The sequence below is a fragment of the Hyperoodon ampullatus genome (assembly GCF_949752795.1).
Source record: "Hyperoodon ampullatus genome assembly, chromosome: 2".
Lineage (NCBI taxonomy): Eukaryota > Metazoa > Chordata > Mammalia > Artiodactyla > Ziphiidae > Hyperoodon > Hyperoodon ampullatus.
The window spans coordinates 46,163,671-46,177,550 of NC_136915.1; the positions used below are offsets into that span (position 1 = coordinate 46,163,671).

Genomic DNA, 13,880 nt, shown 5'->3' on the forward strand with positions numbered 1-13,880 from the left:
TTTATCCTTTAGCAAACAGAAACTACTCCAAAAAAGTTCATGTACTTTGAATTTACAGAGAGCTAAACTCTCAGGACGATTAGGAAGGAAGACCAGATCAAGTCAACCTATTTTATCAGTACCTTCTGAGCTGCCTCTACTCCTCTCAAAAGTAAAGTCTAAAAATTTTCTAGTTATTATTATTAAGCTACATAAGCTACAAACATTTCTACTGCCATAGATGCTTCTGTAAAATTGAATAAAGATTTTATTATGCCACACACACAAAAAGTAATCGGTACAGAAAAGGCAGTTTTCGTTATTCTGTTGAGAATTTCTTCCCATGATTTCTCCCATTAAAGTATAGTTTTCAAAGCAACCACCACGACAAAGGAAGCATCTAATTAGTCCATTTTCTTCTGATCCAAGAATGCTGAACATTTACTGTCCCATCTGTAGTTGTATCAGCAGTGTAATGAACACAGTTTATATTACTTAACTATTCTTTGAACTCCAAGAACTGTTGAAGTCTTTTCTGATGTTCTGCAGATGCTTGCACAGCACTAAATGAAACATAAATTCAAAGCATAAGCTTTATTTTACATTAAGCATATTAAGTGAACCACAGAGCACAGAGTCAATATTTTTCAAAACAATTAAAAACGAATAGAAATCTTCACATATTTAGTACTTCTGAAAAAGCTGGATGAAAACCCTCCTTAATCTAATGAGGAGGAGGGCTTGCATTCAGTAACAGCATGCTTCTACCTTCTAAAAGACCAAAGCAAATTAAGACTGACAAGTGAAGGCATCAATTTTAACCTGCTCTGCTGTGGAACCTGCTATGCAGTTCCAGGCCTTGCAGTAGATTTTCTGGATTTTATTATTTTATTTAAACCAGATTCCAACATTATCTTTGAGTTGTGGAGTATTTGAATTGCCTTTAATATAAAATCCTTTAAACTAAAATGTTTGGTTAAAACACAATAGACTCCACTAATCGTTTTCAAAGGTAATAGCTTGGTGGTTTAGATTTACTTTTCCCTTTGAACGTAAGTTATGTCTTAGAGGGGGAAACTGAGTTCTCTCCCCACCCTTGCCGCCACAAAAATACATTACCTGGACAAAAGCGGGGCAAATATATATATTGAAACTAGTATAAAACTTCCTTTTAAACTTTTGGGCAGAAATTGAATATACTGAAAGATTCTGGTTTTCTAGTTGTTGATAGTAATATACCATTACTGAATGATAAAATTCCAGGTAACTGAAGGTCGTCACTTTTAAAAGTGTCAAGTCTTATTATAATAATTTTGCTACAAATCATGCTAAAGCACCTTATACATTTACATCTCTCCGACTAACTGCACTGTCTCAAGTGTATTTTACTGTTCGGACTCCCTCTAGGTGCCAGTGAGGCTGTCATCTCTCACTAAATGGCTCTGAACTTTTTCAAACACCAAGTCTACAGCTTTTCTCATGACTCCCCTCTGCTAGCAGGCACTGTACTATCTCTTACTATTGTTAGTATTCTTGACTCTAACAGCAGTCTTCCTCTCATATTTTAATACGTTATAGGCTGGAAAACTAGCAAACCGAATTTGCCTAAATTAAGAGTAAATAGGTATTAAATGAATTTCTCCAATGCATAACTGATCTGCGTTAATTTTCACCCCTCAAACGTTTACTTCATTTATACCTGGTTCTCAGAGGTGAAGTTTTGGGGAATGAATAAACCAGGTATGATACAGTAATAATAGTTATTGTCACAACAATATATAATGTAGTGTGGGCTTTACATATGTAGGATCCCATTTTATCTCTCTTAACAGCAAATGAAACAAACTGGAATGGATAACATACCCTTTTCATGGGAGGGTAAACAGTATCAGAATGGTTTCCAGAGGTTTGTAGATAGAACTCTAGGGTCAGAAAGATTTGAGTCTAAATGCTGGTTCTGCAATTTACTACCTGAATAATCTCAGGCAAGTTACTTAAATCAATAGGTAACTTGCCCACAACTACAGATAGTCAATAATGTAACCAGGCATATATCCAAATGTTTTGATTCCAAATCTAACTTCTACTATACCATTCTGTCCTATATTTGTACAAAACTGTCTCTACTGACCTCATCAATTTTGGTACATGTATAAAATATGGCTCTTCTCAGAGGAAAGAAACTAAGGCAGAGTTTCATTCTCATAATTTTTTTAACAGTCATCTATCTCCCTTTATCTAAGAAATTTATTTTCCCCTTTTCTTCCTGTTTTGCTGTAACATCAATATACATCATATCTATTTCATTACCTAAATTCATTGAACGTTTTCTGAGAGTACCCTACATGGCAGTTTACATCTTAAAGGGAGTCTAGTGTTGTATAGGGTAAGAAGGTGGAATTTTAAGAGCAAGAAAGACCTGATTTCAGGTTCATGTTCTAACACTGACTAGACTATGCTATTAGGCAAGTTCTTAATCCCTCCAAGTCTGTTTCCATATCTATACAATATGATCATCTCTACACCCCAAAGGCTCTTTGAGAAGAGTAAATGAAAATGCGAAGTATATTGTCTAGAACAGCACTGTGCAACAGAACTTTCTGCAATGATGGAAATGTTTTATACCTAAGCTGTCCAATACGGTAGCCACTAGCTACGTGCAGTTATTGAGGACCTGAAATGTGGCCAATGTAAGTAACAAAGTGGATTTTCAATTTTATTTAACTTAAATTAATTTAAATTTAAATAGTAATATGTGGCTATCATATTGGAGAGTGCAGATCTAGAAGCACTCAATAAATAGATTTTTTTTGGTTTGTTTTTAAACAAATGAATGAAGCTCTTAAGGAGAGCAGATTATCTACAGCTCTTCTGTATTCCCACACAGAACCAAAGTGTTCCATAAAAACTTGCTGCTGCTGCTACCTTATGTATGTGTTGACATGTATGTCATATGCTTTATGTATGTGCCTCATGGAAGTAAAAGGAAATACACTACTGCTTCTAAAAGCAAGTGGTTTGAGGAAGTTCTAAACTACTTATTGATTGCATACAGAAAAAAACAGAGCAATCTCTTATATCTTTTAAAGTTTATTTATAATTATGACAGAAATAATTTAGTTAATAAAATAGTATCCCTTACACTGCCTAGGTAGATTATTTCATGAAAAGAAAGCAGTAAACATCAATGAAACTAAATATACACAGGTTTGGCGTTTGTGGTTTTCTTTCTGGTTCCGTTTCTTAAGGTGGTACGATCTATCATTGCTTTTCCAGCACGATTCACAAAGCACCAATGACTCATTTATGGAATACTCTACTCACCCCAAGTCTTAGTTTGCTGACCAAGACGTAATAACAGAATTATTATTATTATTATTATTTTTTTGCAGTACGCGGGCCTCTCACTGTTGTGGCCTCTCCCGTTGCGGAGCACAGGCTCCGGACACGCAGGCTCAGCGGCCATGGCTCACAGGCCCAGCCGCTCCGCGGCATGTGGGATCTTCCCGGACCAGGGCACGAACCCGTGTCCCCTGCATCGGCAGGCGGACTCTCAACCACTGCACCACCAGGGAAGCCCCAGAATTATTTTTAATATGCTTTTCTGGAGAAGAAAATATCATTTTGCCTTTTTTCTACCTTAAGGATATTTTAGTAATTAAAAAAAAACAATATATAATTACATTTGCTGCTTTTATAACTTTCTATCCTCTTTTTTACCCATTTGAAAGAAGGCCCCAAAGCTTATATGATAGGCCAAATTTTAAAATGTAAATATTAAATCTAAATCCAAGCTGTTAGTTGCCAGTAGGAATCATGAAGGTCCCAAAAGAATACTTTCAACTTATGAGCCTTTATAATTCTCATACCTGTTTCTCAGGTGAACTCCTGAAAGTGAATTATCGTGGAACAAAAACAGGTAAACTTACTTCAGATGTTCACCAAATGTAGTAGTTATTCTATAGATGGCAGTTTTTAGTGATGCTCTAAAGGCAAATCTTAATGTTTTATAAGAAGTGTCCACTAGGCTTCCTGAAATCCGAGGTGGTTTACTGGAAGCATGAGGAAGCTTGAAGTACTTGTCAACTGCCTACATCAAGAAAGAAAGAAAACACGTTAGTTCAGACTATCAAGAAAGCAATTTAGTCCAAAGGATTAAAGAGATTTCATTTCAGATAGACAGATAGATACAGAGATACACACACACACACACACATAGTATTTATTTTGGATCACAGTCAAAACGATTTGAAAAACAGGGAGTAGAGGTTCAGCCACTTCAGCAGTTAACCAGGGAAAAGTCCACATCTGTCCTCTAAAAAGCAGTTATACTTCAACAGCCTTGAAAATGCAAATCGGGGAAGTGAAATACAGATATCCTACTCTGCTTATGATGCATGACAGACGGGTAAGAGCACCTTTATTATAAATCTCAGCCCAAAAAAAGACCAAACTTTATACTTTACAAGGGTAAGGTTATTTACTATACTAGTTTATCTTCCTTTTCAGTTCTAGCTGCTAAAGTACCTATGAGCAAGAATAGGTGGGAAGAGAACTCACAAGTGAAACTGATTTTATTTATACTTGATAGTATAAGAGATTTAAGTATAACTTTTAAAAGCCAAAGGTAAATATTATAATTTTTAAATGCTATAAACTATATTAAGAGAAGGGAAAAGACTGAGAAGTATAAGCATGTCAATCTACTAAAGCAAAGATAATGTCTAAAGTGACAAGAAGTAATAATATAAGTCTATTATTTATAGTTACGGATGTAAGCACCAAAAAAGTACTTAAAACTATAGTTAAAAGGATTTCTGCCATCATGTTTTTAATTTCAAGAGCTCTTAAGAGGGGAAAGCAGGGGTGGGGGGGGTGGGATGAATCGGGAGATTGGGACTGACATATATACACTATTATGTATTAAATAGATAACTAATAAGAACCTGCTGTGTAAAAAATAAATAAAAATTTAAAAAAGAGCTCTTTTATGTCATTTGAGTGATCCTTTTTAGTTCAGCATCCTATTTTTGTTTCAAGGCTGCAATACCGCTTTTATTTCTGAGGATTTTGGTGATTTTTGTTGTTTTTGGTTTTTTGTTTTATAGTTTCTTCCAAGCTACTTTTCTTCTCTTTGCTTCTTTTGGTCTCTATCTTCTGTATTGGATACTTTCTTCAAAATCTAGTGATCCTTGGCTCATGACTGAGAGTGGGGCCTCCTGAAGAGCTGACCGAAAGCTCTGAGTACTGGAGATTATTGACCACAGCTTTGAGTACACAACTGGAGATTACTGACAGCTTCACAACAGGTGATCTGCATGGACTTTTTGGGGGGGTAAGTGCTCAACTCAGTAACTTTAGATCTTTCTTCTTGGTTTGATCAGAGTTCCCAAAGAAAAGTCTTCCAGTACCCTGGTCTGGGGGGCTTGGTCCCCAGTGCTCAGGGAAGCCAGGTGGTGAACAGAGCTATGGAGCACACCTCTATGCTTCCAGTAGAGTCCCCGCAACTACGAACTCTCCCAGTCCAGAGACCCAATGCTCTGCTCTGAGGATGAACCTCGACTTCTGCCGGAATGAGGGAGAAGCACCACCAAGGAAAATCTAGGGATCCAACTGGTTTTCAAACAGGTCTCACCCAAACCTCCCTGTTCTGGTACCTGTCCCTTCACCCTTGGTTCCAGAGGGTCTTGGTCCTTGCCCCACTACCAACTTCAGATTTGCCTCTGGAATCTGCTAAGTTAGTTATCTCAACCATCTGCTGTCCAGGCTTTGAAGACTTTGTTGCTGTTGTCTCCTCTCCTATTTATGGATTTACGTTTGTTTTTTTTTTTTAAATAAATTTAGTTATTTATTTTTGGCTGCATTGGGTCTTTGTTGCTGTGCGCAGGCTCCCTCTAGGTGTAGCGAGCGGGAGCTACTCTTCGTTGCAGTGTGAGGGCTTCTCATTGCGGTGGCTTCTCTTGTTGCAGAGCACGGGCTCTAGGCGTGCGAGCTTCAGTAGCTGTGGCACGTGGGCTCAGTAGTTATGGCTTGCGGGTTCTAGAGCACAGGCTCAGTAGCTGTGGTGCATGGGCTGAGTTGCTCCATGGCATGTGGGATCTTCCCAGATCAGGGCTTGAACCCGTGTCCCCTGCACTGGCAGGCGGATTCTAAAACACTGTGCCACCAGGGAAGCCCTTGGATTTATGTCTTTTTAAAAGTCCTTTTACTGTAGTTTAGCAGAGTTTAGGGGGAAGGAACAAGACCTGATGCGTGTGTTCAGTCTACCATGATAACTGCAAGTCTAAACATTTATTCTCTCAGCAGTAACTTATAAGAGGGATTCCCAAGACTGGGACAAACTTGAGATAATTTTAGGCAGTATGGGAGATGGTATTCAATGACATATTTAAGCAACATTAAATAACACTGAATCATAATGGAAAAGTTACTTCCTTTTCAATTTTCTTGTAAACCTTCTAATTAACATTCAGTATACCAGCAAAATCATCATCATCATTTACACCTGGATCCAGTGGACTTTTTTTTTAATCTATTTTTATTTATTTATTTTTGGCTGCATTAGGTCCTCGTTGCTGCACGCGGGCTTTCTCTAATTGCAGCGAGCGGGGGCTACTTTTTGTTGCGGTGCGTGGGCTTCTCATTACAGTGGCTTCTCTTGTTGTGGAGCATGGGCTCTAGGCGCAGGGCTTCAGTAGTTGTAGCGAGTGGGCTCAGTAGTTGTGGCTCGCGGGCTCTAGGGCGCAGGCTCAGTGGCTGTAGCGCATGGGCTTAGTTGCTCCGTGGCATGTGGGATCTTTTCGGAACAGGGCTCGAACCCGTGTCCCCTGCATTGGCAGGCGGATTCTTAACCACTGTGCCACCCGGGAAGCCCCCTTTTTTTTTTTTTCCAGTGGACCCTTTTTATAGTTTAGTTTTTTTACAAAAAATTTACAGAAATAAGAATAACAGGATAATGTAAAATAACTTTATACAAGTTTAAATAAGATTATAAACATCTCTTCCAGGTTTTGAAGACATATACATCTGAAATAGGCAATGTCTTTTGAATGCAACTAGCTGCTTATCAGCTATCATGAATAAACCTGGAACATAGCCATCTTGTAATACTGATTTCAAACTGAAGATATATATCCAACAGGTTCTAGCTTATCATTACTTCTGGTTTTTTCTTGCATCTGCACATCAAAATACAATATTTTTAAAAACTTTTGACAGCTCATAATATTGTTGAAGAGTTCAGCCATTTTCTTTGTACCCTAATTGTGCAAAACATTTTCATTCTTAGGTTTATAAAGATGAACTGAAATGATCAAATATAAAAATATTTTATTGTACATGACTTTTTTCATTTCAATATCACCTATTTCCTTCCAATCACTTTTTTGTTTATTAATTAATTAATTTATTTATTTATTTATTCACTTATTTCTGGCTGCGTTGGGTCTTCATTGCTGCCCATGGGCTTTCTTTAGTTGCTGCGAGCGGCAGCTACTCTTCGTTGCAGTGCACAGGCTTCTCATTGCGGTGGCTTCTCTTGTTGTGGAGCACGGGCTCTAGGCACACGGGCTTCAGCAGTTGTGGCTCGCGGGTTCCAGAGCGCAGGCTCAGTAGTTATGGCACATGGGCTTAGTTGCTCCGCATGTGGGATCTTCCCGGACCAGCACTCGAACCCATGTCCCCTGCATTGGCAAGCGGATTCTTAACCACTGCACCACCAGGGAAGCCCTCCCATCACTTTTGAATATACCTTTGTATACCTTCACCATGTATCCACTTAAGAACCATGGAAATTTCTAGAGTGCTGTCTCTCTACATTCATCTTCTGATTTATCTAAATAATTATTTAACATATTGGCAATTTTCTTCCTTTTACCATCATCGGTGGTAAATTTTAAAAATCTGAACTAGCAACTGCATTCAATGAAAGCTTAAAAAAAAAAACTGTAAAGATGTGTGTTCAGACTATATACCTTTTCTTCAAAGATGATACAATACTATATGATTTCATCATTCTTCTGTTTTCTTATTGGTCTTTTTTACAACAATTGGAATAACTGATGAGTAATGATGAAATAATTCCTGGGATGATCAAATAGCAAGTTGTTTCAAGATACTAGAAATGTAAAATCACTAGGATTTCATAATACATCTTGGATTTTAAAAGGGTCCAAAGGATAATTGTAAAAGAGTGAATTCTGTTTGACTGTTTTCTCTTTGTTCTTTGAAAGACCTCTAAGAAAGAATAAAAGTCATCCTAACAAATAACTGGAATAGCTCACAAATAAATACAAAAATTAAGTTGGGTCCAGCAGACCCTAATGGTATAAAAGTTACATTGGGGAAGAAAGTCTTAGTTTGGAGGTAATGAATGTGTCCTTAACACATCTCTAATTCTCTCTAATCTCCTTTTATAACAAAGGACAAGAAGGCTTCAGGATCAGGGATTTGAGCAAACAGTATGTAGCCAGAGCTTAAAATTATTGTCTTTTCTCACTCTAATTGTCTTCTCCTAAATACTGAAATCCAAGAAGCACTGGGACTTCCCTGGTGGTCCAGTGGTTAAGAATCCACCTTCCATGTGAAACATATATACAATGGAATACTACTCAGCCATAAAAAGGAACAAAACTAGGTCATTTTTAGAGACGTGGATAGACCTAGAGACTGTCATACAGAGTGAAGTAAGTCAGAAAGAGAAAAACAAATATCGTATATTAATGCATATATGTGGAATCTAGAAAATGGTACAGGTGAACCAGTACCAGAAATAGAGACAGAGATGTAGAGAACAAACGTATGGACACCAAGCGGGGAAAGCAGGGGTCAGGGGGTGGTGTTGGTGGGATGAATTGGGAGATTGCGATTGACATATATACACTAATATGTATAAAATAGATAACTAATAAGAACCTGCTGTATAATAAAAATAAAATAAAATTCAAAACAAAAAAGGAATCCGCCTTCCAATACAGGGGACACAGATTCGATCCCTGTCGGGGAACTAAGATCCCACATGCCACGGGGCAACTAAGCCTGTGTGCCACAACTACTGAGCCTGCGCTCCACAACTAGAGAGAAGCCTGCGCACCACAAAGAAGAGCCCGCATGCTGCAATGAAGACCCAATGCAGCCATAAATAAGTAAATAAATAAATAAATAAATAAATAAATAAATAAATAAATAAATAAATAAAAGAAAGGAGGTTAAGAAATGCATGCTCCTGCCAAGCCCTCACAGAGGTAATTTGATATGGCGGGAAGCAAAGGACTTCAGGTCTAAAAGCCTGGTTTTCAAATTTACTCGACCATTTATTGGCATGATCTTGATTAAGTCATACCAACAGATATAGTCTTTTTGAGAGACTCAAATCATGCAAAGTAAGCCTTATTCTAACTTTATGGGATTGTTTCAAAAATTAAAGAGAGAGCATTTCTTTTGGAGTACTACACAGATATTAGGTAAAGTAGCATAGGATTCTAGAGAAACAAAGAATGGACTGTGACTTGGTCAAGGGTCTCTGGGCCTTCAAACCCATAGTTCTGGCCTTCAAGAACATTCCTTTCCTTTTCCCCATTCTTCCTTCTAACTTCTGTTATCACTTCCTCAGGGAGGCCTTTAATGACTTCACGCTTCCTTTCAATCTCCTATTCACAAGATTAGCTTAGACTCGCCTGTTTTATGTTCTCTGATCATCCTGCATTTTTGCATATTGTGGCACTTATTACAATTGTAGTTACTTATTTGTATGATTTTCCATTTTATAGTCTGTAATCTCCTGGAGGGCAGGAACCAGGTATGCCTTTTCTCATTCTATATCCTAATACATGGTAAACCATTTGATAATTAACATTTATTGGATGAATGGATATGTGAATAGCATAAAGGTCAACTTCAATATTCCAAGTATATCAAAATTTGACCTTCAGATGATAAGGCAAAAAATATAATAGACAGAGCTGATATCCTACCATCAAGGTGACAATGACTTTTCAAAGACTTGAAGGCTTTCTGAAAACTTTAAAATGTACTTTTAAAGATGAAAAAGTTCTGCAGTTAGATGATGGTTAAACAACAATGTGACTGTACTTAACGACACAGAAATGTACACTTAAAGATAGTTAAAATGGTAAATGTTACATTATGTGTATTTTAACACAATTTAAGAAAAAAAATTTTTTGATTAAAAAACCACTCTACCAGGCTTTCCTGGTGGCGCAGTGGTTGAGAGTCTGCCTGCCGATGCAGGGGACACGGGTTCGTGCCCCGGTCCGGGAAGATTCCACATGCCGCAGAGCGGCTGGGCCCGTGAGCCATGGCCGCTGAGCCTGCATGTCCGGAGCCTGTGCTCCGCAACGGGAGAGGCCACAACAGTGAGAGGCCCACGTACCACACAAAAAAAAACAAAACAAAAAACCACTCTACCATTTTGGTCCCCAATCTTTATAAGGACCCTTTTTAAAGACTATATATATATGTAGATATATACACATATATATGTATACGTAGTGGAATTCCACAGGATAGTAGTTGTTCTCCATCCACTAATGTAGGAAATAATGCTTTTAAATGAATTTCTATTTTAATTAACCAAAACAGCATGTAAAAACCTCTGAAAAATAGCTATAAATATGTCAGACAAACATTAATTACTCAGATGACAGCAATGTATGTGTGGATTCATGAACCTGTTGTGATACTTGGAATCTCCCAGGAGGGCCTGGCCCACTATTAGGAACAACTGTCCTAGGATATCCATCCCTCCACTGCTTGCCCTCTGAATGGCTTGAAGAATGAAAGGCTTCCCCTTTCCTTTAATATTTTCTCTTTAATGATTCACAGTGACATGGCTTTTTTATTGATAGTGAAAAATAAAACAAAAGAACAGAACAGTTCCATACAATTTTCCTTAGTAACATCCAGAAGCCTGTATTTTATAACTTGCTTTAAATTACAGAGATACTTAGAACTTACTCTCGTTATTAAGAGCAAGTATCCCTCCTACACCACAGAACATAAAACCAAAAACATGTAACAAGGCTCGTATGAGTCACATGACATCCCTGCCTCTCAAAATGAAGGGGCTTGGGACTATTATAATTAACCCATTACATCAGAACTGTCACTTAAATCAGGCCCCAGAACAGAAGCTTTTGCCCACCAAACCAACCATGAAGCTATCCAGCAGTCATCCAACAAGCATTTAATAAGTGCCTGTCATTTGCCAGGTACCAGGTCAGATGCTAGGAATACAGAAATAAGACAAGGTCCCTGCCTCTGCTCTGACTAGAGACAATAAAAGTAAACAGACAGGGCTTCCCTGGTGGCGCAGTGGTTGAGAGTCAACAGTGAGAGGCCCGCGTACCACAAAAAAAAAAAAAAAAAGTAAACAGACAATTAAAATGAAGTATAATAAAGTGATGAAATGGGGATTACAGGGCAGAGCCAGAGAAAAGAAAAATGTGTTCTAGGCAAAGAAGGAAAGAAGAAGCATCATATACAGAGTTAGAGTCTGGTTAAGAAGATAAAATATATTTGGGGGGAAAACGGAATAGTCCATGGTGGTTATTAGAGCAGAGGGCTCACAGGAAGAACAGGATAGTGACTAAAGTCAGAATGAAGGATCCCTGTTAATAAGAGGAGCAAAAGGCCATAGTAATAATTCAGGTCAGAAGTGCCAAGGGCTGAAGTGAGGCTGAAGCAGGAGGGATGGGCAAGAGAAAGGGTGGGTGGTTGATATGGGATTGATCCCTTAGAGTTTTGCCACATGGGTTCAACTGAAGGACACGGCAACAAGGAGTTGAAGAACAGGTAACAAGGACCTAATGAAACTTCAAAGCTTTTGCACAGCAAAGGAAACCATAAACAAGACGAAAAGACAACCCTCAGAATGGGAGAAAATATTTGCAAATGAAGCAACTGACAAAGGATTAATCTCCAAACCATACAAGCAGCTCATGCAGTTCAATATCAAAAAAACAAACAACCCAAGCCAAAAATGGGCAGAAGACCTAAATAGACATTTCTCCATAGAAGATATATAGATTGCCAACAAACACATGAAAGAATGCTCAACATCATTAATCATTAGAGAAATGCAAATCAAAACTACAATGAGATATCATCTCACACCGGTCAGAATGGCCATCGTCAAAAAATCTACAAACAATAAATGTTGGAGAGGGTGTGTAGAAAAGGGAACCCTCTTGCACTGTTGGTGGGAATGTAAACTGATACATCCACTATGGAGAACAGTATGGAGGTTCCTTAAAAAACAAAAAATAGAACTACCATATGACCCAGCAATCCCACTACTGGGCATACACCCTGAGAAAACCATAATTCAAGAAGAGTCATGTACCACAATGTTCATTGCAGCTCTATTTACAATAACCAGGACATGGAAGCAACCTAAGTGTCCATCAACAGATGAATGGATAAAGAAGATGTGGCATATACATACAATGGAATATTACTCAGCCATATAAAGGAACGAAACTGAGTTATTTGTAGTGAGGTGGATGGACCTAGAGACTGTCATACAGAGTGAAGTAAGTCAGAAAGAGAAAAACAAATACTGTATGCTAACACATATATGTGGAATCTAAAAAAAAAAAAAGGTCATGAAGAACCTAGAGGCAAGATTGGAATAAAGACACAGACCTACTAGAGAATGGACTTGAGGTTATGGGGAGGGGAAGGGTAAGCTGGGACAAAGTGAGAGAGTGGCATGGACATATATACACTACCAAACGTAAAATAGATAGCTAGTGGGAAGCAGCCGCATAGCACAGGAAGATCAGCTCGGTGCTTTGTGACCACCTAGAGGGGTGGGATAGGGAGGGTGGGGTGGAGGGAGATGCAAGAGGGAAGAGATATGGGGACATATGTATATGTATAACTGATTCACTTTGTTATAAAGCAGAAACTGACACACCATTGTAAAGCAACTATACTCTAATAAAGATGTTAAAAAAAAAAGAATTGGTAACAAAATGGTTGAAGTGACAGACTATAAGGTCTAAGCTGGATAGGGAAAGACATATATGTAGCTAGGAGGGAGCCGAAAAACAAAGGAAGTGAAAATATTGGCAAAGACAAAGTGTACAGAAGAAGCAAGGGCATATGAGGCTGTGCTTGGGGGCCCTCTTACATGGGCCCACAGATCTATGGATAGAATTCAGGGGGCATGAACTTTGGGATAAAAATTACATGTTTATCTTTACTAAGCTCTAATTAAAAGTTAACATTTCTTTCAATTATGAAACAGTAAATCACAATAGCATTAGCAATTCCTGTGACTTTGCCACCAACAGATATCATCAATATCTTCATATCACATTACTATTGCAATTATTTGAAATACCATTCATCATATCACTACTTCAAAGTGATGAGTTATTAGACTCACTGATAGATCTTGTTATTTAATGCATTAATTAAAAAGCACACATTACTGTACCACAAATTTAATACTTTCTTAATTGTATTCTAATATACTTGATTTCCTTTCTAATCCTAAGGACTTTATTTTATGTATTTAAGAACATTATTCTGAGGAAAAGTCCATGGGCTCCATCAGACTGCTAAAGGGACCTCTGGCACAAAAACATTTAAGGACTCTGACTTACAGGGTAGAATCCTGGAATTTTAAGCTTTGGAGGTGGAGAATTCAGGGGATGATGAGGCCTGGATGATGGTCAAAGGCTGACACTGATGGGTATGTAAAAGACTGGTGAGGAGGTCAAAGTGTGGGACAAATATCCACGTGGACACTGAATCACTCACTACAGTCAACGTCAGGATATGGGGTGGGAAAGACTGCAAGGCAGTTTGCAAAATCTGATGCCTGCAGAGCATGACCAAAAGGCCGACTGTGATGTGGTCTAGGGGAGAACAGA

General features: G+C 38.2%; 1 protein-coding gene across 2 annotated transcripts in view; it reads right to left on the reverse strand.

Moving 5' to 3' along the window:
- Positions 1–413: 413 nt before the first annotated feature.
- Positions 414–13,880, reverse strand: part of NDC1 (NDC1 transmembrane nucleoporin) — a gene marked incomplete at its 5' end in the record, with an annotated part of 48,627 nt that continues 35,160 nt past the window's right edge. For both annotated transcript variants that reach the window (XM_079696390.1, XM_079696391.1), the window contains 2 exons: positions 414–542; positions 3,909–4,069. In XM_079696390.1, coding sequence (XP_079552516.1) covers positions 479–542; positions 3,909–4,069 — 225 coding nt within the window. In that variant the 3' untranslated portion in view covers positions 414–478. The remainder of the gene's footprint in view (positions 543–3,908; positions 4,070–13,880) is intronic.